General features: G+C 44.6%; 1 protein-coding gene across 1 annotated transcript; it reads left to right on the forward strand.

Annotated features, from left to right (window-relative positions):
- Positions 1-1,208: 1,208 nt before the first annotated feature.
- On the forward strand, positions 1,209-20,868 carry SLC45A2 (solute carrier family 45 member 2). The gene is made up of 7 exons (XM_083702810.1): positions 1,209-1,745; positions 4,791-4,967; positions 9,200-9,519; positions 13,737-13,880; positions 16,372-16,495; positions 17,616-17,824; positions 20,612-20,868. Exons 1-7 carry the CDS (start codon positions 1,298-1,300, stop codon positions 20,840-20,842), a joined length of 1,653 nt encoding a protein of 550 aa, XP_083558936.1. The 5' UTR covers positions 1,209-1,297; the 3' UTR covers positions 20,843-20,868.
- The last annotated feature ends 1,929 nt before the right edge of the window (positions 20,869-22,797 follow it).

Genomic DNA, 22,797 nt, shown 5'->3' on the forward strand with positions numbered 1-22,797 from the left:
TTTATATAAAAATCTACGGGCTTAGATGGAATGCAGCAAGCAAAGGTAGGGGACCCCAAACCTTAACACCCATTTGCAAACTGATTTTCACACTGCCTTTCTGGCAATTACCAATAAGTCACATGCTCTCCTGTCACCTTCAATGACTATTACATTACTCAGTAGTGTAGTCTGTTTCTCTACCCATTTACTGTGGAGTAAGCCTGAGTTCATACTTCTGAGCAGTTGCGCGTAGGACTGCAGTTTTGCGCTGCAGAGTGCCTACCGTTACTCTGCAAAGCAAGCCACTCTTCTGCTTTATACTTCCAAGTTGCATGATGGTGGCTTGGTTAAAGCCCACAATAAGTGCTTGGTAGAGATGGGATCTGATCTCGGGTATTCCATATCCAAGACGTCCTTGTCTTGATCTTTGGTCTGCCCATCTTACTTAAGTGGTGAGTCAGCCCTCTAGCCAGAGTTCATTTTACTTCTGTGCTTTGTTTAGCAGTTGGCTTATTCTTATTCCTTGGTAATCGCTAAAACAGCAGTAATTAGTGAAATTTTTAGAGTCTCATCAGCACAAAAGTGGAATCACAAAGCTGGATAGGATAATTTGGAAAGAAATACAATTCCTTTACATTCCTTGGCCGGAATGCTAAGCGACACAGGGTTAGAATGCTGCCTGTACATTTTACTTTTATTTTCTTGTACGGAAGACATAGACTTTCACTTCTTTACACGAGATCTGGAGGGGAGGGGGAGAGAGCCTGAACATTCTTTGGGAACACAGGCCCTAGGAAGCATGAAAGCCAAACTTCAAAGCACACAGGATTAAATACCACAAGGAAGGATTGCCAGCCTCCTGCCATTTCTTCCTCCAGACTATCTTAAAAGCAGTTCTGCTCTGCAAACAACTTGTTGCCTGAAATGAAACCATGGAAAGGATACTCTTCCTTGCAACATGCAAAAAAAGTGGCTGATGCACCAGTATCTTCCGACTATTAACTTTTGCCTTCCGACTAACTTTGGCTTTGGGCATGTGAGCATAGTATACACACATGATCCACATTCCCTCCCTTCTCTGAGATAATCCTCCAGTCATAGCTGAGAACTCTCCAGCGAGCCAGGCGCTCTAATTGTGCTAATCTTCCGCCGCAGACACACACAAGACACACACTCCCCCCGCCACTCCCCCCTCGTGCAACTTGTGATTCCAGAGAGCCCTGAAAAGTATGTGCGTGCCCCTCCTCCAGCTCCTTTTCCTACCGGCTGACCCGAGATCCATGCCTGGCAGAGCACGCTCCCAGAAAGCAGCCCGATGACTCTAACCAGGCAGGATTTCGGTGGGACGCTTCCGCGCCCCTGTGAGTTGGGCATCGCCAGCATGGAATGCAGTAGCAGCAAAGAAGAAACCATGCTGCAGTCCTTGGCAGCTGGAGAGCCCTTCAGGCCCGTGGAGCCCCCGAAGAAGGCAACGGGGAGGTTGGTGATGCACAGCATGGCCATGTTCGGCCGAGAGTTCTGCTACGCCGTGGAGGCTGCCTTCGTCACACCTGTGCTGCTCAGCGTGGGGCTCCCCAAAAGCCTTTATAGCCTCGTCTGGCTCATAAGCCCCATCCTTGGTTTTGTGCTGCAGCCTGTGGTTGGCTCAGCCAGTGACCACTGCAATTCAGCCTGGGGCAAGCGGAGACCTTACATCCTGGTCCTGGGCATTATGATGCTGGTAGGGATGGCTCTGTACCTCAATGGAGAGACAGTTGTCTCAGGTGAGTAACTGAACACTTTGTTGAGCCGTGCAAAATGTACCTTTGTGAATCTGAAGATAAGGGTGGGTGGGTGGAACAGTGGAGAAAGTGCAAGTTTTCTCAACAAGTTTGAAGCGTGCATATTTGGTTATGTGTCTGTGAAGGACTAGCTAGCACCGTGAAAATTAACTAATGTGTGAAATAAAAGACCTCTCGCATTAGGGGGTTGAAGCTTGTGTTTGAAGGAGGCTTGGACGCAAATGCTGTCTGTATTCCGCATGCATGTTTGATACGACTGTTGCTGCCAGAGTCACCTCTTTCCAGTCACAGACAGGTTCCAGGAGTAAAGAAAATAGGCAAAGAGCTAATTTCATTTTGAGATTAATCATTTTAATCATTGTTTATTTCATGAAAAACTTGAACTATGCTGTGATTACATGATGCAGGGGCTAAACTCGCAGAAAGTTACAACAACAACTATAATAATAATAATGGACAGTGTCTGTGAAGCACTTCAATCTCCCAATTAATAAAACACAAATGCTCTTATTGATTGTTCAAGTACTTCACATACACCAGCATGGCGTGGTGGTTATAGTGTTGGACTAGGACCTGGGAGACCAGGGTTCAAACCCCAATGCAGCTATGAAGCTCATTGGGTGACCTTGGGCCAGTCAATCTTGGCCTAGCCTACCTCACAGGGTTCTTGTGAAGATAACATTGGAAGGAAGAGAAATGTGTAGGCCACCTTGAACTCCTTGGGGGAAAGCTGGGATAAAAATGCAATAAATAAACATCAGTAATCCCTACAACATCTTTTAGGATCCCTAAATTTAAGGGGCTTAACTAGTTTTATTAGAATCATAGAGCAGGAAGGGATCTCAAGGTCATCCAGTCCAACCCTTGCCAATACATCCCTGATGTGGTGGCTGGATGACCACCACTTTTGAGCTAGTTTGCTCCATTCTCAGGAAGCTCTTCCTAATGTTTAGTCAGAAACCCCTTTCTTGTAATTTGAGTCCATTAACTGTGGTCTTGCCTTCTGAAGGAACATAAAGCAGATTTGCTCCACCATCTGTGTGGCATCCCCTCAGATATATAAAGCTTGCTTTCTTAGTTAATCTCTTCTCCATGCCCAGCTCCATCAACCTATCTTCATAGGACTCGGTCTTTTGAACCCTCCCCATCTTTGTCCCCTTCCTCTATGGAGACACTCTAGTTACTCGATAGCCTTCTCACACTGCAGTGCCCATGTAAATAAAACAAGCAGCTGTGGGTGCTTATTTTACCACAAGTAAGGACCAATTCATGACACATACTTTAGAGGCTTTCGAAATGAGGAACTTCCTGCAATAACCTTGTGAGGTTCAGCAGTCAAGATGACTGGGCTGTTATAACGGGCTTTGAAACTTCTTTGAAAGTGCTCTGGTAGATTAGAAGTCCAATAGATTTTTGACGCTGTTAACCCTACATCCCTAGCCACTGATTCAGTAGTCATCCTGCAGAAAAACAGGGAATTCAAGAATGGAGGTGTTGCAATACAATTTCCAAAGTGCTTGGGTCTTGCATTTAAATTGCCTTTGTCCCATTGCAATCAACTGAGTTAAATGGATTTTCCCCAAGTGCATTAATACCAACTAAAGTGGTTCAAAGCCAGCTATTCCCTTCCAGTGTGCGATAAGAATCTGTTGTGGAAAATAAAATATAATCAGGTACCCAATGAAGCCTTTGGTGTGTCCTGGCTCAACACATAAATCAACTTTGACTATGTGATTTTGGCTGCCAGCTTGCCGCCCCGAGATTGCGACTTCTTCATCCCAATGAAGCAGAAGACTTAATGGCCTCCACTGCTCCAGACACCTTCCCTTTGTCCTTTTGTTATTTCCCTTTCTCATCCAGGTGTATCACACAGAAAGTGGAGCGAGGGAGTGGTGGGTGAAAGGACCAGACCAGAGGGGTGGAATACGTTTGGGAAAGAAGAGCTGCAATGGTTGAGTCCCCAGCTTTGTTGGCCATAAGAACAGTGATATAGTTGCCCTAAGTGGAACCCAGCATCCCCATTCATGCAACTGAATACTGGAGATACTGCAATGGTTTCAGGGGCAAGCTATTATGGAGTAGGGCTGATGCACATCATTCATGAGCTGGTACATATAATGACTTGGGATGATTTAGGATGACAAATTGGGTGGGGGGCATTGAGGAGGGTCGTTTTACAGGGAACCAGGCAGAGGGCCTTCTCGGTAGTGGCACCTGCCCTGTGGAACACCTTCCCACCAGATGTCAAAGAGAAAAACGACTACCAGACTTTTAGAAGACATCTGAAGGCAGCCCTGTTTAGGGAAGCTTTTAATGTTTAATAGACTATTGTATTTTAATATTCTGTTGGAAGCAGCCCAGAGTGGCTGGGGAAACCCAGGCAGATGGGCGGGTATAAATTATTATTATTATTATTATTATTATTATTATTATATTATTATTATTATTATTATTATTATTATTATTATTATTATTATTATTTTGGGTGGGGGTGTGTGAAAACTCCTGGGGGGCAGAGACAGAAACACAGATGCCAAAGAAGCAGCCTACACTCAAACATTTCTCAGATGAAAATGTCCCTATTTTCATCTGAGGAATGTTGGAGGGTACGCAACTGGTACTCAGAGGCATACTGCCTTTGACAGTGTCGTGTAAGAGGAGTGAAGTCTTCCCTCCTGCACCTTACCTTCTTCCAGTCAGTTGCTCCAGTCAAACATCTCTGTTCCTAGGTCCCTTCTGAAAGAGACTGGCACAGCCAGCCGCAAGGAGGTCAGGTACGAGTGGGTGGGGGTCCATTTTAGAATCTGCTGACACATCTAATGCACAAAAATTAAAAAGGTGACAATTGCTGCAATCTTAGAACAATCGCAGATTGAGAAGCCCCCAGCATTCCTTTTAGAGATTTCCTGTGCAAGCGATGGCTCTTGTGAGCGAAGAAAGCAACAGAAAATTGCAGCCGCATTGGCCCTCAGTACTCCATGGTATCTAGGAAACAGCTGTAAAGTGAACCAATTTCTTCTTTTGCAGCTTTGGTTGCAGACAGAGGCACCCAGAGGACTTGGGCTATAGTTATCACCATGCTGGGAGTGGTGCTCTTTGATTTTGCTGCTGACTTCATTGATGGTCCCATCAAGGCCTATTTATTTGACGTCTGCTCTCACCAGGACAAGGAGAAAGGGCTTCATTATCATGCCCTCCTGACAGGTAAAAGTCATAGCATCTGAACGGTTCTCTTTCCCCTCCCTTTAATCATACGGCGCGATGAGGGAGAGAGAAAGGTGGCAGCTGCCTGGAGTTCCTTCCTGTCTTCCCATGCTTAAGCTTCTTGAACAAGTTGGTCATCTGATGCAGTGCTTCAGTAACAAGCATTGTTTAACAGGTCATCTTGTGACCGCTGTAGCTGCTACAGAGAGGATCCGGAGGAACACATTCTTTTGAAAGAAGTAACATCCTACAATTAAAATTGAAGCCAAACGAGCAAGAATTTCCTCCTGCTTTTGGCATGTATTGGGTTATTATACTGTTCTGTTTTTGCATATTTGTACAGTGGTACCTCAGGTTAAGTACTTAATTCGTTCTGGAGGTCCGTTCTTAACCTGAAACTGTTCTTAACCTGAAGCACCACTTTAGCTAATGGGGCCTCCTGCTACCGCTGCGCCGCCAGAGCACGATTTCTGTTCTCATCCTGAAGCAAAATTCTTAACCCGAGGTACTATTTCTGGGTTAGCAGAGTCTGTAACCTGAAGCGTATGTAACCCGAGGTACCACTGTATTTTCCACAATGGCAACTGAAACCCAGCAAAGGGCCAGAGAAGATACAACAGCACAAGCTTTTTAAACCTGGATTGTCAACTCCTAGCCACATTGACTGTAGAAAGTAAGTCCCAATGGGCTTAGTAAAACTTACACCTCAGGAAACTAGATGTGGACTCTGCTGCATATTTAAATACTGTTTAGAAGAGTGCAGTTGTCCCATCCTCTCCCCACTCACCCCCAGTGTCTGGTGGGAAATAAATTTTGCTGTCATGCCTTTTGATAGTGCTGCTATCACATGCTATGCAGAGTTTATTTTGCATTTAGATGTTAAAAAAGGTAAAGGTACCCCTGCCCGTACGGGCCAGTCTTGCCAGACTCTGGGGTTGTGCGCCCATCTCACTCAAGAGGCCAGGGGCCAGCGCTGTCCGGAGACACTTCCGGGTCACGTGGCCAGCGTGACATCGCTGCTCTGGCGAGCCAGAGCCGCACACGGAAACGCCGTTTACCTTCCCGCTGGTAAGCGGTCCCTATTTATCTACTTGCACCTGGAGGTGCTTTCGAACTGCTAGGTTGGCAGGCGCTGGGACCGAGCAGCGGGAGCGCACCCCGCCGCAGGGATTCGAACCGCCGACCTTTCGATCGGCAAGTCCTAGGCGCTGAGGCTTTAACCCACAGCGCCACCTGCGTCCCATTTAGATGTTACAAATCTGCTTATTATGCCATGCAAATCCTCAAGACATACAAAAGAGATGCCAAGAAGTTTGGGACGGTGTGCACATTGTACATTTAAAGCACAGAATACCTGCCCAAGAATCCTGGCAACTGTAGCTGCAATTCCCAGCACTCTTAACAAGCTACAGTTCCCAGAACTCTATAGGGAAAGTTATGTGCTTAAAGAATATACGGTTCTGGGTATTTGGCTTCTTTGGTTTAGTATCTTTAGCCCTTGAAAGAATAAATAATATGATTATAATAGGGAACCCGTGGTCCTCAAGATGTTGGACCCATAATAAATATGAATTTTCTCTTTTTAACTCATCAGTATTTATTGATGTTTTGTTGGTGCTTCTATGGATACTGTTGTTGATTTTATTATTATATGTTGCACACCATTTTGATATTTTTTAAAAACAACAGTGTGGATTTTAAATAGATAAATAATTCTGGGCTTAAAGATTCCTGCATTGCAGGGACTGGACTAGATCACTATTGTGGTCCCTTCCAACTACAGTGATACCTTGGGTTAAGTACTTAATTTGTTCCAGAGGTCCGTACTTAACCTGAAACTGTTCTTAATCTGAAGCACCACTTTAGCTAATGGGGCCTCCTGCTGCTGCCGTGCCGCCGGAGCACAATTTCTGTTCTCATCCTGAATCAAAGTTCTTAACCTGAAGCACTATATCTGGGTTAGCGGAGACTGTAACCTGAAGCGTATGTAACCTGAAGCGTATGTAACCCAAGGTACCACTGTACAAGTCTGTATTTCTATATTTCTATCCTACTTGACTAGGGATGGGGGGGGGATTTGATTTTGCTTGCATAGTAATGTGAAAACTAACTAATTTGTACTAATTCTCCAAACAAACACATAGGAATTTGCTTGCAAAGTGTGTATGTTAGTCCAAACTGCATACAAAAATGTGTTTGTTGGGAGAATTTTGCACTGAAATGCGGGTGAATTTTCATGAGGAGTTAACAAATAACAGTTCGCAAATTGCTGCGGAAATGTGGAGATCTGAATTTAAGACGGGATATACAAGAAACTGAGTGGAACCAAAATAGACAAATTCATCTATCCTAGTCTTTGACCATTGTTTCTACTAGCTGGAGATGATGGGCGTCTAAACTCAACAACATCTGGAACATAGCTGTCAACTTTCAGATTTGAAAATAAGGGATCAGCAGCCTCACCTGCCCGGGGACAGTCTATGGGATATCTAACAATCTGGGATAGCAGCGGGAAACGGCACTGGAATAAGGGAATTTCCCACAAAAAAAGGAAAGGTTGACAGCTATGATCTGAAAGGTCACAGGCTCCCCACCAGAGTGTATGGACTCCTTCTACCCACAGAGGGAGAATCTGTGGTCCTTTAGATGTTGGGCTGTAACTCCCATCACCTCCACCATTGATCTGTTCCCTCTAATATATAGCCTTGCTCTGAGCCAGGAGGTTCTCCCCACAAAGCCCAGTCCTTATTGACTCATTATGGCTGCTGCTCTCCTCACCTGCCATCCCATCTCACTCTTCTGCTTGTTACCACTTGAATTCTCCATGGTCTGGCCTGGCTGCATGCTCTTTACTCCTTTCCCTCCAGGGTCAGCAATATTTTCATGGTTTGGGGGTGGGGTGGGGACGGTCATGAAAGAAAAGGCATTCTTTCCCCCCCCCCCCAGCTTGGAATATTTTCCCAGAAACTTTCTCCCCACCATAAATGAGAGTTTTTATTTCCTCAAATCCAGCGTCTCTTACGAGGTCGCATCCAGAGTGACACTGGATGGTGGTGAGAGATGGAAGGAAGTTCCATGTGATTCAAATGCCTGCCGACCGCACCGCCACTAAACAAAGAGAAGGTTGTGTTGCCTTGCAGTCCGAGTGACGTCAGCCCCTAGCAGTTACTTAAATTGTGGGTTATATACATAGATTTGACCTTTATATTATTGCATATCCTGCTAACCATAGTATTTGTGGGTGCATTTTAGAAGCACTTGCAAATGCATGGTAAACGTTACACTGACAATTTCCCATGAAGCAAGCTGTTACTAGAATCTGTAGCATCATAACGTTAACGTAGCAAGGGTCCTTTTCCAGTCCTAGGGCCACATTCCTTTCTAGGTAGCCTCCCAGGGGTCACATCCCAGTGGTGGGCAGGGCAATGAGTGCATATTTTACTTTTGTACAACAGACTACGTTCTACACTCACTCGCATGCTGCCAGCAATAAATCACAGTGTGTCCATGAAGTTAACTCTTAATTCAAGGAAGCAGGTTGACTCAGGGAGTCAGGCCTAGTGAGCACAGCATCCCAGTAGATCTTGCTCCTATGAGGCAGTTGTAAGGACTGAAGGTCCCCGCTTCCCCAAGGTTCACTACATTTCCTCCTCCCCCAGGTTCTTTGCAAGCAGAGAGTTATTCACCTTGTCTGCCTTTGCTCCTCCCTCTCTGTACCTCTTCTGGTTCTGGGAGCTGGACACGCCTGCCTTCTTCAGCAACCTGCCTCATCTCTGTCTCCTGGCCCTCTTCCTCTCCAGCCTCTGCTTCTGGACTGCTCTCTGCCACAGCCTCTTCCTGCTCACTAAACCTTGTTACCTATTCAGCTTCCAAACCACTTCCTCCCAGTCGGCTCCCTCTTCTTCCTCTGACCACTCATCTTTGTCCCACCCCTATCAACAACCAACAACAAATAGCTTCCCTCCCACAAACACTTTATAAAAGCCATACATTGTTCATTCAGCAAAGGCCTGGTTATAGAAAAATGCTTTTGCCTGGCACCTAGAGATTTGTAGTGAGGGTGCCAGGTGAGGCTTCCTGGGAAAAGCATTCCACAATTGGGAGGCCACCACAGAAAAAGCCCGTTCTCATGTTGCCACTCTCTGGATCTCTCTTGGAAGGGGCACACAAATAACCTGACATGTTGATGTTAAATACGATTCTACTGTCTTTATTTTTCTGTTCTTTTTTAGGTCTAGGAGGGGCCCTTGGCTACCTTACAGGTGCCATCGACTGGGGGCATACCGTCTTGGGAAAATATTTGGGATCAGAATTCCAGGTGATGTTCTTTTATGCTGCTCTTGTGTTCCTGATCTGCCTTACTGTACACTTGTGCAGTATTCCCGAAACTTCTCTCGCTGACAAGGTAGAATCCGAAGCCCTGCTGAAAACAGCTGAGCCCTATCCGTATGGTTCCATAGGAAAAGTCAAGAATGGTTATTTTAACAGCGGATATAATGAAATACGGGTTTTATCTCGGCAAGGGAAGCCCACCCTCAAAGAAGACATTCAGGTAATTCTGCCTTTTTAAGATTGCCATCTCTGTCTTTAATTCTAATATATTTGACATAGTAACCCTGGACCCTCCCATGAAGTGGAAAGTGAAGTACCGTATTTTTTGCTCTATAAGACTCTTTCCCTCCTAAAAAGTAAGGGAAAATGTGTGTGCGTCTTATTGAGCGAATGCAGGCTACGCAGCTATCCCAGAAGCCAGAACAGCAAGAGGAATCGCTGCTTTCACTGTTCCCCTTGGATATAATCATTAAATTACCCCAGATTACACTGAGATACTAAGTATCTTGTATGGTGGTTCCTCCCTTCTGACTTGGTGCAGAAATAACAAATATTGGTTGGGATTCACCTGATCTTTTTGTGGAAGGACTTTCACTTGTGCAGTTGGGCTCCCACTCCCCCTACACCTCCGAAAATTGGCTTGAAGGTCAGGAGGACTCCCAGAGCAGCATGCAAGGAGAAGCTGGAATGCCTGCACTGATGGAACGATTACAAGAGTGCAATATTGAATTCCAAACATTGATCTCTGTGTGACTGTTATCTGACAGGCTCTTCGTGAAATAAGACCTATTGTGTCACAGAAATTAATATTCTGTGGTCCCCTGTGAATGAAATCCACAGTCTGCGGGCTCCTTCTTCTAATAGCTTTACATTTAGCTTTACATTTTTAAAGATAAGTCATTGGCTGCAATCCCAGAGAGCAATATGTATGCCCAGCTATCTGAGTTCACTGATCTTGATTAACTTTGCTCGGATTCCATGTCTTGCACTTAGCCAAGAAGGATCTTGGATCTTGGCAATGCATCACTATGTTCAGTTGTCCCTAAGCCAGGTCCTCAAGTTAATGTGTTTAGTGAAAAGGAGTCAGCCGGTCAGTACATGCTGCATTCATTACAGATGTCAACAGCTTTTGCATGGTTCTTGGTCTAATAACACAGGATTCTGAATTGCATTAAGCATCTGGTGCATTCTACTGAAACTTAAAAAAACCCAGCTCTTTGAAAAAGGACCTGGAAATGGTCCTCTGCATGCTTATTTAGAGGTAAGTCCCACTTTGTTTGGTGAGGCTTAAAAAGGTAAAGGTAAAGGATCCCTGACCATTAGGTCCAGTCGTGGCCGACTCTGGGGTTGTGGTGCTCATCTCGGTTTACTGGCCGAGGGAGCCGGCGTACAGCTTCCGGGTCATGTGGCCAGCACGACTAAGCCGCTTCTGGTGAACCAGAGCAGCACACGGAAAAGCCGTTTACCTTCCCGCCAGAGTGGTACCTATTTATCTATTTGCATTTTGACGGGCTTTCGAACTTCTAGGTTGGCAGGAGTAGGGACCAAGCAACAGGAGCTCACCCTGTTGTGGGGATTCGAACTGCCGACCTTCTGATCAGCAAGGCCTAGGCTTTGTGGTTTAACCCACAGCGCCACCCACTAACTCCCAGATAAATGTGCACAGGATTGTAACCAGAGTCTGGGAAAAATGAAACGTTAACATGTACCTTGTTTCCTAAAGATATATGAAGAGTCTGATAAGCAGATAATTTTGCATCTAGATCTGAAAATGGCCATGAGTCACCCATGTAAAAACTGACATAACTTTGGCCAGAATCTTCCGAAGTATTTGTTTTCAAGTGAAGTTGATCTGCATGAATATTTGGTAGCAAGTTGATATATTTTGAAGCCAGTGGGGCTTACATTCTGCTCCGTTGATCACAGCTGTGTTGTACCAACCTTGTGCCAACAAGGAAGGTTTTTTTCTTAGGATTGTGCCAATCTTGTTCTGGGATCTGTAGATGTGTTTTACATCACTGGCAATATATACCATGGCGAGCCACTGCTAATCAGAATTCAAAGTACTAGGCTGGATGGATCAATGGTCTGACACTGTTGCTCTTGCGTCTGCTAATCAGTTTCGCATCCAAACAAAAATGCATTCAAGGAAATCAAGTGAAATTGATTTATTTATTTCAAGCCTGTTTATCCTACTATTTAGGTGAAAATGCTTCCAGAGTGATTCAGGGCTCCTCTAGACAATCTATTTATCCAGCCTTCATCTTGATTTATATGCACAAAGCTTATGCATTGGTTAGACTATGCCCAGACTTCCTTGAACATTTGTTCTCATTTGTTTATGGGGCAGTTATACGACAATGAGCAGTCAACATGATATCCTTGTGGGGTGTTTGCATGTCTTCCTGTTAATCATTTGTTCAGCCCTCATGCTTCAGTGCATTTCCTTGTCACTTTCCTAACAGCAAAAAGTTGTTAAAAAACAGATTTGCTGGATGAGGACAGGTAGGCGTATAAGGAGCAATAGCGTTGCGAGCAACCAGTGTGAACAAAGTAGCCCAAAATTGAATAAGGAAGACTTGATATCCAAATGCACACCAGCTGGATCTGATAATTCAGATAGAAGTGAGCCTTGAGTTGTTGGTTTAGCTAAAACCCCAGCTATCTGATATTTCTAGAGAAAGTGCCTTCCTGGTTTCTTTAGCTTTTTAGCTGTCAGCCAGAGGCAATTCCTGTGGGGTGAGATGTCTTGTTTCACCTTGCCAACCATTCAAAACAGTCTTCTGAAAGTTGCTTTCATGTGCTGGTTTATTTTCATGCAAGGCATTCACTCCCACAAACTTCTGCATCATCCATCAGTATCTGGAGAGACAGTGGTGTTACTTTTTATTAATAATTCATCTAATAAATTTATATTCCAGTAGCATCTACCTTGAGGCAGGTAGGGCTCCCAGGTGGTCTCCTATCCAGGCACAAGACCTGACCTAGACCTCCTTAGCTTCGGCTGCACCATCTACCCACAGACCATGCCCTGAGAATAGTCCTCTTTGAAGAATATGGCCCATCGGCCCATCTAACCCAGTATCCTTTTCACGCAGTCGCTTACCAGATGCTTAGGGGTAGCCTGTAAGCTGGACATGAGCACAACAGCACTCTGCCCACCTGTGATTCCCACCATACAGTATTCAGAGACATACTGCTTCTGACACAGGCAGTTAGAACATAGCCTAGATCTTCATGAATTTGTCTAATCCTCTTTTAAAGTCATCCAAGCTGGTGGCCATCACTGTCTCCTGTGGGAGCATTTCCATACTTTAACTAGGTGCTTGTGCTGGTCCCGGGGGGAAGGTACCGTGATCGTAGTCAGAGTTCACAAGATGAGAGGCGAGATCCGAAACAGGGAGCCGGGCAGGGAACAGGAACGCTGGGAGGTCAGAAGCTGGGAGCCGGGCGGGACCAGGAACGCTGGAAGGTCAGGAGCAGGAGGCCGGGCAAGGAACAGGAACACTGGAAGGTCAGGAGCAGGAGGCCGGGCAGGGAACAGGAACACTGGAAGGTCTGAAGCCAACAACGACGTTGCTCCCGCAACCTGGGACCGGGCTGACTAACCTTTATCTTCTTCTAAGGCCAGGGGCGGTCCCGGCCCCCAGGAGCCCCGCCTCCTCTGGCCTTAAGGCGAGCACTCCTCCTGGGAGCAACCAGTTCCCTTCGCCTCTCTGCCCTAAGCCTCTGCAGTTCAGGAGAGGCCAAAGGGTTACTGGGCCCCGGAGGAGGCTCACCTGTAGACACTGAGTTCTCAAGCACCTCTGGGGCCAGAATGGTTTCACCTGGTGCCTGCTCCTGAGGATCTGACACAGGTTCAGGCTCCTCAGAATCTAGGCCTTGCCCCAGTTCAGCCGGCCCTGGAGGCGGGGACTCCTGTGCAGGACGGGATTCCTCTGGTTCAGCCTCTGAATCGGAATCCCAGGCCATCACAGTGCTGCATGAAGTTCTGTGTTTTATCTGTACTGAATCTTCCAACATTTAGCTTCATTGGTGTTATGTACTGAAGTTCTCACCCTGGGCTAGCAGGGGGATACTGTAGATAGCTATGCAAATGTAGGATCGAAAGTGACGTTCAGTGATTGGATAGTTTTAGAAAGTTGCTACAGTAACGTTGTACTGGAGCTCTATATAAGCAGGCTGACTGAGCCCTTCAGCTCAGTTCTGTTCTGGCCTCTGAATAAACAAGAGCTGTTTGAAGAATCGCTGTGTCGTCTGATATGTTCACCCACAACTTAACAATTGGGTGTGCACAAGTTCTAGTGTTATGAGAGAGGAAGAGAAGGGGGGCAAGAGAGCTGAGAAACTGAAGAGTGGAGAGACAGGGGGGGGGGGGAAATCCTCCAGTCTGTTGGGAGCCTTTTCAATGAAACGTTGGAACATCCTTCCTTTCAGGTTCAGAAGCAGATGACCATTAAGTCCCTCCTCAAAGCACTCCTAAGCATGCCTTCCCACTACCGCTGCTTGTGTGTGAGCCATCTGATGGGATGGACAGCTTTCCTTTCCAACATGCTCTTCTTCACTGATTTCATGGGACAGGTACGGAAAAGTAACCATCTTTCCTCTGGGCAAATTCAATTTTTAGGATTTAATTTTCATTTGCTTGCTTATGCAGCTTGATGGCAGATTTCAACAGTTGTCAACATCAAGAACAGGGAAATTAGATTTCCAAGAACAAAAAATGGATGCCTCCAAGTATTCTACATAGAACTGGGTCCATTGGGTAGCTGGATTTCTCATCTTTTACTTTTCGAAAAAGGTTTCTGCTGTTGAATCTACTGCAGTCTCCAAAATATGAAAATAGCAGTCATAAAAACACAAAGGTTTCCATTTGTGTTCTACATGTTTGATTCCCCTTCACCTCACTCTTGAATTCTGTAGAACTGACAATCATACCATACATTTTAAAATTAGAAACCAGAGAAGAAGGCAGGAACGAAGATATTGGAGATATATTTCAGAGGTCCAAACTATGAGAAGCCTGGAAAAAAATTAATAATTAATAATTTGGACTGCTGTAATTTGGTTGTTTTTTAATTTAATTTTATTGTTTTTAATTGGATTATAATTGGATTATGATTTGATGGATATGTTAATTGGATGGGCGCACCAACCCCAGAGTCTGTCAAGACTGGCCTGTACGGGCAGGGGTACCTTTACCTTTACCTTTTATTGGAAAATTAATAAAAATGATTTTAAAAAAATAAATAAATTAGAAACTAGCAGTTAATTGTTTTGTTTACCACATTAATGTATGTGGCATTTGCAACAGAAATACCGTATTTTTTGCCCCATAGGACGCACCTAGTTTTTTTGGGGGGGGAAATAAAGGGAAAAAAATTATTTTCCCCCCCAGGTGCGGGGCTGGGGCGGGGGAAGCCCAAGCTTCCCCCCGACCCCAGCCCCAAGAACAGGCTGCTATCTGCAAGCCGTGGGAGAGCTGTGCGAAGTCGTGCAGCTCTCCCATGGCTAGCGGAGGACTGCGCAAAACCCGAAGCTTGGGGCATGCTGAGCTCAGCACGCCCCAAGCTTCTGGGTGCAGGCAAGCTCTCTGCTAGCCGTGGGAGAGCTGCGTCTCCCATGGCTAGTGGATAGCTTCCTGAAGCCTGCATTCGCCCCATAGGACACACACACATTTCCCCTTCATTTTTGGATGGGAAAAAGTGCGTCCTATAGGGCGAAAAATACGGTAAACCTGACATTTCAGGCTCTCTGTTTGATGCTATTCAGACTTGTATGTGGGTTTTTCAAGTCTGATCCTTCCCACTTGCTAGTGGAGGTTGTCACTGCACTGGCGCTACTAAGCACGGGATAACCACTGAGACCATCTTGGCTGTGAGTCCTGGAAGACCTGCTCCCTGCCTTACAGGCCTTTTCCCACCTGGGTTGTTGCTGTTAATTTTCCGTATGTTTATTTTGGATCTTATGATTTATGTGGAAATTGTTCAATTTCTTTTTTTGATGTACTTTTTGGTGTTTTGTTGGTTGTTTATGACTGCTTTTGCTATGTTTGTAGTGGTGTAATTTTGTAAGCTGCCTTGAGCAAAGTTTTAACTTTCGAAAGCCAAACATAGGCTGCCCTACAAGCGAGGATTGGAAACCATGTTCAAGCTGAAGTTTACAATCCTTGTTTTCAGGCAAGAGAGTAAGCAATGAGTTGTATCCCACATTAAAGGTAAAGGGACCCCTGACCATTAGGTCCAGTCGTGGCTGACTCTGGGGTCGTGGTACCCATTTCACTTTATTGGCCAAGGGAGCCGGCGTACAGCTTCCGGGTCATGTGGCCGGCATGACTAAGCCTCTTCTGGTGATCCAGAGCAGCACATGGAAATGCCGTTTACCTTCCTGACAGAGCGGTACCTATTTATCTACTTCCACTTTGACGTGCTTTCAAACTGCTAGGTTGGCAGGAGCAGGGACCGAACAACGGGAGCTCACCCCGTCGCAGGGATTCGAACCGCCAACCTTCTGGTCGGCAAGTCCTAGGCTCTGTGGTTTAACCCACAACGCCACCCGCATCCCACATTAGTCCTACTCAAAATCAACCCATTGAAATGAATGGGCATGTCTAACATAGGTCCATTAATTTCAATAGGTCTGCTGTGAGTACCGGTATATCTTAGTTGGATACAGCCCTATGACTTAGCAGGACCTCGGACCATGTTGTTGTAGTTTTTGTGAGGGGAGAAAGATGGAAAAGGAAATTCATGATCCCCAGGTTAGTTATTGTAATGCCAAGCCATGGTTTGGTGTGAAAACACATAGAGTAGCATTGTGCTGCTGGAAAGCCTGTCTGAAACAGAAGCCAGACTGCAATACTATCAATTCTTGGCCCTGTGCTATTGGCAGAAAATTGGCTGACAATACATATCACCATCACCATCATAATTAAAGTCACCAACATCAAATAAACACAGAGGCAGTCCTGTGCACATTTGCTTGGAAGCCAGTATTTTGTGTCCTGTTTTATTTAGAGGTATGATTACCAGCACAGCTTGTTCTTATTCTTTTCTATTTTGGCACACTGCAGATTGTATTCAATGGTGATCCTTATGCACCTCATAACTCCACAGCGTACCTAACCTATGAAAGGGGAGTAGAGATCGGGTGCTGGGGGATGTGTATCAACGCCATCTCTTCCTCGCTTTATTCCTGTGAGTACTACCAACAAACGGATCACTTGCGATCTGACCAAAATATAAAGTGCATTCATATAGGCAGGGCATTTTGCCTATATTCTCTATGTGACCATACAACAACTTTGTAAGGTCGATCGATATCATTTATGCCCACATTACAGAAGCAAAGTTGAGGCTGTGAGAATGGTGGTTTGTGCCAAGGCTTCCTGGTGATGACATGACAGAAGCAAGGATCAGAAAAAGGGCTTTATGGTAGAGCTCATGCTCTACAACCATGTCAGCTAATAATATACTGACAATATTTTTATAACACTATACAGTGGTACCTCGGGTTAAGAACTTAATTCGTTCTGGAGGTCTGTTCTTAACCTGAAACTGTTCTTAACCTGAAGCATCACTTTAGCTAATGGGGCCTCCCGCTGCTGCTGCACGATTTCTGTTCTGATCCTGAAGCAAAATTCTTAACCTGAGGTACTGAGGTACTATTTCTGGATTAGTGGAGTCTGTAGCCTCAAGCGTATGTAACCTGAAGCGTATGTAACCCGAGGTACCACTGTACTGTTTCAAAATTCATAAACAGAAGACATATAATATGTGCATGGAGTCACAACTTAATAAGAATCAGATATATTTTCCATGAACAGGAATGGTAGGAGTGGTAAGTCTCTGAAATGGAGGCAGAATGCCTTTCCACAGTCAATATCCTACAAATGTGAGATGATGAGAAACATCACAATAGGGTGCTCCAAGCACAGCAGCAGACAGCAAATAAATGTTCCATGAACAGGAATGGTAGGTGTATAAGGTTCAAGCTTCCTTCATTGATATGCATGGTAAGACCCAAAGAATAGTCTGGAGGTGGTAAATAAAATTTTTAGCTGCTGAAACCAAACAGATTTCATATGCAAGCTCCCTGGAGGAAGCAAGGTACAGTTAGTAAGATTCTGTCAACAGCTTCACTTTGAAGGAAGGTAATATTATTTTCAAAGATATTGCAGACGTTTCACACTCCAGTTTGATCTACATTAAACAATACATAAACTTTGCTAAATAAAATAATGTTCAGCAATGATTCCAATGGTTTCCTTTTAGACAGAAATCCCCCACCCCTTTCCCAATCTTTTTCTTCCAACAGATTTGCAGAAAGCGCTTCTGCCTTACATTGGATTAAAGGGACTTTACTTCATTGGATACCTGCTTTTTGGGCTAGGCACTGGCTTCATTGGGCTCTTTCCCAAGGTGTATTCGACTTTGGCCCTCTGTTCCCTCTTCGGCGTAATGTCCAGCACGTTATACACGGTGCCATTCAACCTCATTGCTGATTATCACAAGGAGGAGGAAGAGGTAAGTTAGAAGGGATGGTTGTTGTCAGATCCTTTCCGATAGCATCCTTGTTACGACGCCCGTGCCTTTCCCTCTCCACTCCTTTTCTGGATGCTATGCAAGAAGTGAGTGCAGAAGTCTACAGCCAGGTTGCCTCTCTTTATTGCTCACACCTTGAAAGTCAGCTGACGGCACCTGAGCCCTGCTTTTCTAGATAGACTTTCTGCTTAAAATCTCAGGGGGAAATAAATAGTGCTAAAAACCAGTGGAGTAGCCTTAGTAAAAGGTAAAGGGACTCCTGACCATTAGGTCCAGTCGTGACCGACTCTGGGGTTGCGGTGCTCATCTCGCTTTATTGGCCGAGGGAGCCGGCGTACAGCTTCCGGGTCATGTGGCCAGCATGACTAAGGTGCTTCTGGTGAACCAGAGCAGCACACGGAAACGCCGTTTACCTTCCCACCAGAGCAGTACCTATTTATCTACTTGCACTTTGACGTGCTTTCGAACTGCTAGGTTGGCAGGAGCAGGGACCAAGCACCGGGAGCTCACCCCGTTGCGGGTATTCAAACCGCCGACCTTCTGATCGGCAAGTCCTAGGCTCTGTGGTTTAATCCACAGCGCCACCCGCGTAGGGATTAAATCTGCACACACTGATTTAGGCCAGTGTTTTGCACACAGTATTCTTTGCTCACAATATTTTGTTGCAGCGTCATCCACGGAATGGGATGAAAATAATCCCACCAAGAATTACATTTTATTGGCTACGACAGCCTGGATCAGCAAATGTTCTGAAGGCAAGGCAGGATGCTCAAGAAGCAGAGCTTCATTACAGAAGTCAAGGCTGAACACAACTCAGCCTCTTGAGTTAGCTTCATGATCAGAAGAAGCTGCGGAGGCTGAACTTTTTCAAGGATGTCAGATTTTGTGTGGTTTAGAGGACTTGAGAGTTCATCAAGTGGAAAGCAATGCAAGCCCAATGTTTCATACTTTAGTTGTGGGAAATTGCAGTCAAAATAATGTGCTGGTTAGTGCATGACGGGGTTAAGACAAGAGAGGACTGTTCCTAAACTCAGCTGGGTCATCCCCCGCCCCGCCCCCCACAACCTTCATGAGGGAGAAAGTGAAACCTATTTGATTTCCTTTCCTCACTCTTTCCGTGCCATGTAACAGACCAGGATGCATTACGTTTTGTATATTGCACCTGTGTTCTCTTTGCTACTGCATGGAACAACGCATGAACCAGACTTTTGGACTTAGTAGGTAAAATTTTTAAAACTTACTTAATCGTATGTGGTCTGATCATTGCAAGAAGGGTAGAGAGAGTGGGCAAGCACTGTAAGCAAACTAAACAGGATATGAAAAGGGTCTAACAACCTGTATTCCATGTTATAATGCTGCTTAACTCTGAGAGTGTTTTTAACTCTATCAGGGTCTCTCTCCCACTGGAGAGGGCACCCAGCCGATTCTTTTGTGAATTACCTACACGGGGCTCGTAGTTAATTACCTACATGGGGCTCATACTTTCCTCCCACATACTAGTGAAATTCATTTTTCATAGAAAAATGTCTTGGTAACCTTAGCATGTCACAATACATTTGCAGACATTTGATAACTAACTTCTTTGCTGAACTTTACGCCCTCCTGTTAACATAAGGCAACACAGTGGTCAGAAAACTGGGGAGATCTGGATTCTCATTTCCACTGAGCTATGAAATTCACTGGTTGATCCTGGGCCAGTCGCCATCTCTCAATCTAATCTACTTCACAGGGTTGTTGTGGGATAAAATGAAGAGTGGGGCGGAGAACTGTATATGTTTAATTTTATTCCCAGAAATTAGAAAACTCACTCACTCTCTCTCTCTCTCTCTCTCTCTCTCTCTCACACACACACACACACACACACACACACATTCCTTTATTTCCCTAGAGGAAAGGCAAGATATAATTGTAAAAAATATTTTTAAAAATATGTATTTGATATGATGGCACTAGAAAGGTAGTTCAATTGCATGCTCTGTTAATAAAAGAGTTTTTATCTCCAACTTTCTAAGGGTAATTATGGTTCAGCAAATAAGATAGTGTATCATTCATGACAAGCCCAGACCATCACAAACCCATTTTATTTAATTATTTATGAAAAATGCACTTCACATTGACCTTGCAATGCTTTTAATTTATCATTCAGAAAGCACCCTTGTTCCCTGTTACGTGTGAATTGGATGACTCTTCAGTCAAGTGCCCTGGATTTCAATGTAAGCTAGTAGGGAAACATCATACTTCAAAGGAGTTTTTGATTTACTCCCCCAAAGCCTGGAGGACACATCATTTAACAGAACCTTATGAACTGTCCATGGAACACAAGGCAGAGTTTAACAGCCGTGCAGTCTAGCAGGTGGGGGGAAGTTTTAGCAAGAACTTCAAGAGAAATCCCCTCTCAAAACCAATGAAGCCAATTGCCAATTTCTGTAAGGAAGTTGATTCTGGGAAAGGCTAGGTACATTCTACCAGCTTGAGTAGGATTTCAGAGTATGTGCAGAGTTCCTTGCCAGTCATATGGTCCATGCGACTGTTCCCTAGTCTGTGTGGTTCCAGCATCCCAGAGGCTGTTTCACAAAACTGGGAGGAAGGACACCAGAGCTTTAAATGATGCCACTTATCGTGGGCCCAAGAACAAAGTCTTGCCTTGCCTGCTCATCAAGACTGTGTAGTATTTGAACAGCTGAGATTCATGCAGTGAAACGTTCAGTGCAGGATTGTTTGGTCGGCTGTGCCTTGTTTGATGGAGTTCCTATATCTGCTTGCTTTCAGGGCCAGACCGGAGGACAAGCCGGAGAGCACAAACGAGGAAAAGGTGTGGACTGCGCTGCCCTCACTTGCATGGTCCAGCTGGCGCAGATCATTGTTGGGGTGGGCCTGGGCTTCCTGGTCAGCGCTGCTGGGAGCGTGGTGGTAGTGGTGATCTCTGCCTCTGCAATCGCTTTACTGGGCTGCTGCTTTGTAGCGTTCTTTGTTCGGTACGTGGAAGAGAACAATAAATAGTTGAAGCTTGGGAGAAACTGCTGTCTTTGACAAAGGGAGAAACACGGTTGTTCTCTTGTTGCTGTTCGCACACTAGTTATTTCTGTAGCAAGTTTTTGCTTTGTGTGTTTTCTGGAAATATTTGAGGCCACTAGTTCTCCCACACAGTTTAGGCAGGTCTACACTGTGGACTTAAACTGGTTTAAAGGGCATCCCTTCTCAGCGAATCACATGTGCTGTATTTCTGTGATGAGGACCGCAGACCTCAAACTAATTACTTCCATGCATAGTCTTCTTCTTTTTAAGCAAACAAAATTCCTAGAGTTCAGCTAGTGTGTTTTTCACTTTTCAGAATCAGAGTGCATATCCAGGCTCCCTTAGGCAGCATCCGAAAGGGGGCTTAATAATTCAAATGGGTTGTTCAGATTCATAGCTGTCAACGTTTCCCTTTTTTTTAAGGGTAATTCCCTTATTCCAAATAGGATTCCTTGCAAGAATAGGGAAAAGTTGACAGCTATGTTCAGATTTCACAAACAGGGAGAAATGTGGACTAGCAGAGGGGCGTCCCAACCTGTGGTCCGTGGCATGTCTGTGGATTTGTGGTTGAACATGTGCGTTACATATCCATAAGGGGTTTTTAATTGAAATTTACTTGCTTCTTATTTCTTATATCGCATTTTCTTGTAATACAATTTGAGTTCTATGGAATTCAATAAAAGACAATAGATAAGAAATAAAGGAAGCAACGACGATACAATTAAAAATCACACAGCATCTAGCACAGCACGTTATTTATTTATTTATTTATTTATTTATTTATTTATTTATTTATTTATTATTTTATAAAGCCGGGGCCCTTGTTTTCACTTGAGCAGCAAAGGTGAGAAAGGGTTTTGTCATTCTTTCCATGCACCACACCCCCAGCTATCTCTATTTGCCCTCTTAGGGGAAAAAATACAGGCACAATGGATGATAACTTATATCAGAAAGAGTTAAACACCCTCTCCCTTAGCTCAACTGCTCTGATAAAAAGTAGAACATCCCCGCCATGCCTGCTTTAATTTTAATGTATTTATTTTTAAAACTTCAGTCATGAGCTACCCATATTATTTCTGTCTTTGCCTTAAAAAGTGTTACCCTGGAAGTCTCCAGTCCAAGTCAAGCTTTGAAATCACCACAGTGAAAGGGAAGTGTGGAAAAATCTTGTGAATGTTGAGGTTATCTAGCCATTTTAAAGAATTCGTTTTAAAGACCAAGTGGAAAATATCAGAAAAAAATTGTCATGAGGGTTTTCCTGGGGTGGAGGGAGATGTAAATGGGGCACATTTACATCTGTGGTATAAAAAAGGTATTATATTTGGACATTTGCTGAAGGCATTCAGTCAGATTAGACATTTACTGGTGAATGTCGCACATTGACCAATACATATAAACAGTCTCTTGGTGATGTCTTGGAAGATGCCTATATTGATCAAATTTTTGACACATACCATAACACACACACAAAGTGACAGGGCTTCCATCAAAATAGGATTCTCTGGACTTTTGGCCTGAAAACTGTTTTGGCTGTTAGGACTCAGCCTCTCAAGAGAATGCAGAAATAACGTAGAATGTTTCTGACCATGTGCAGAGAGCATACCTTCATCATTAGGTCAGTACAGTTGCCTCATACACCCTTAAGATTAGGGCAGGGTTTCCAGACAAACTTGGTAGCTCTCTGGATACAAATGAACCTCTGTCAGGATGTATTAAACCACAGATAGTATAAGAACAGATCCAAGGCACAGAGTCTGAATCCTGACTCCCTAGTGGGAACTGAATTGGTTTCAGTTGCTTTCCTGCACATTCAGAATTACTCCCTAATGCTAGAAACCTCACACTCCTTTCAACATCTTTGAAAAAAAGTTTCTCTTTAGAAATGCTCTTGACAGTCTATCCCAAAACACACAGGCTTCCCTTCTGAAAAAACATGACCT

Source organism: Podarcis gaigeae (assembly GCF_964106915.1).
Source record: "Podarcis gaigeae genome assembly, chromosome: 11".
Lineage (NCBI taxonomy): Eukaryota > Metazoa > Chordata > Lepidosauria > Squamata > Lacertidae > Podarcis > Podarcis gaigeae.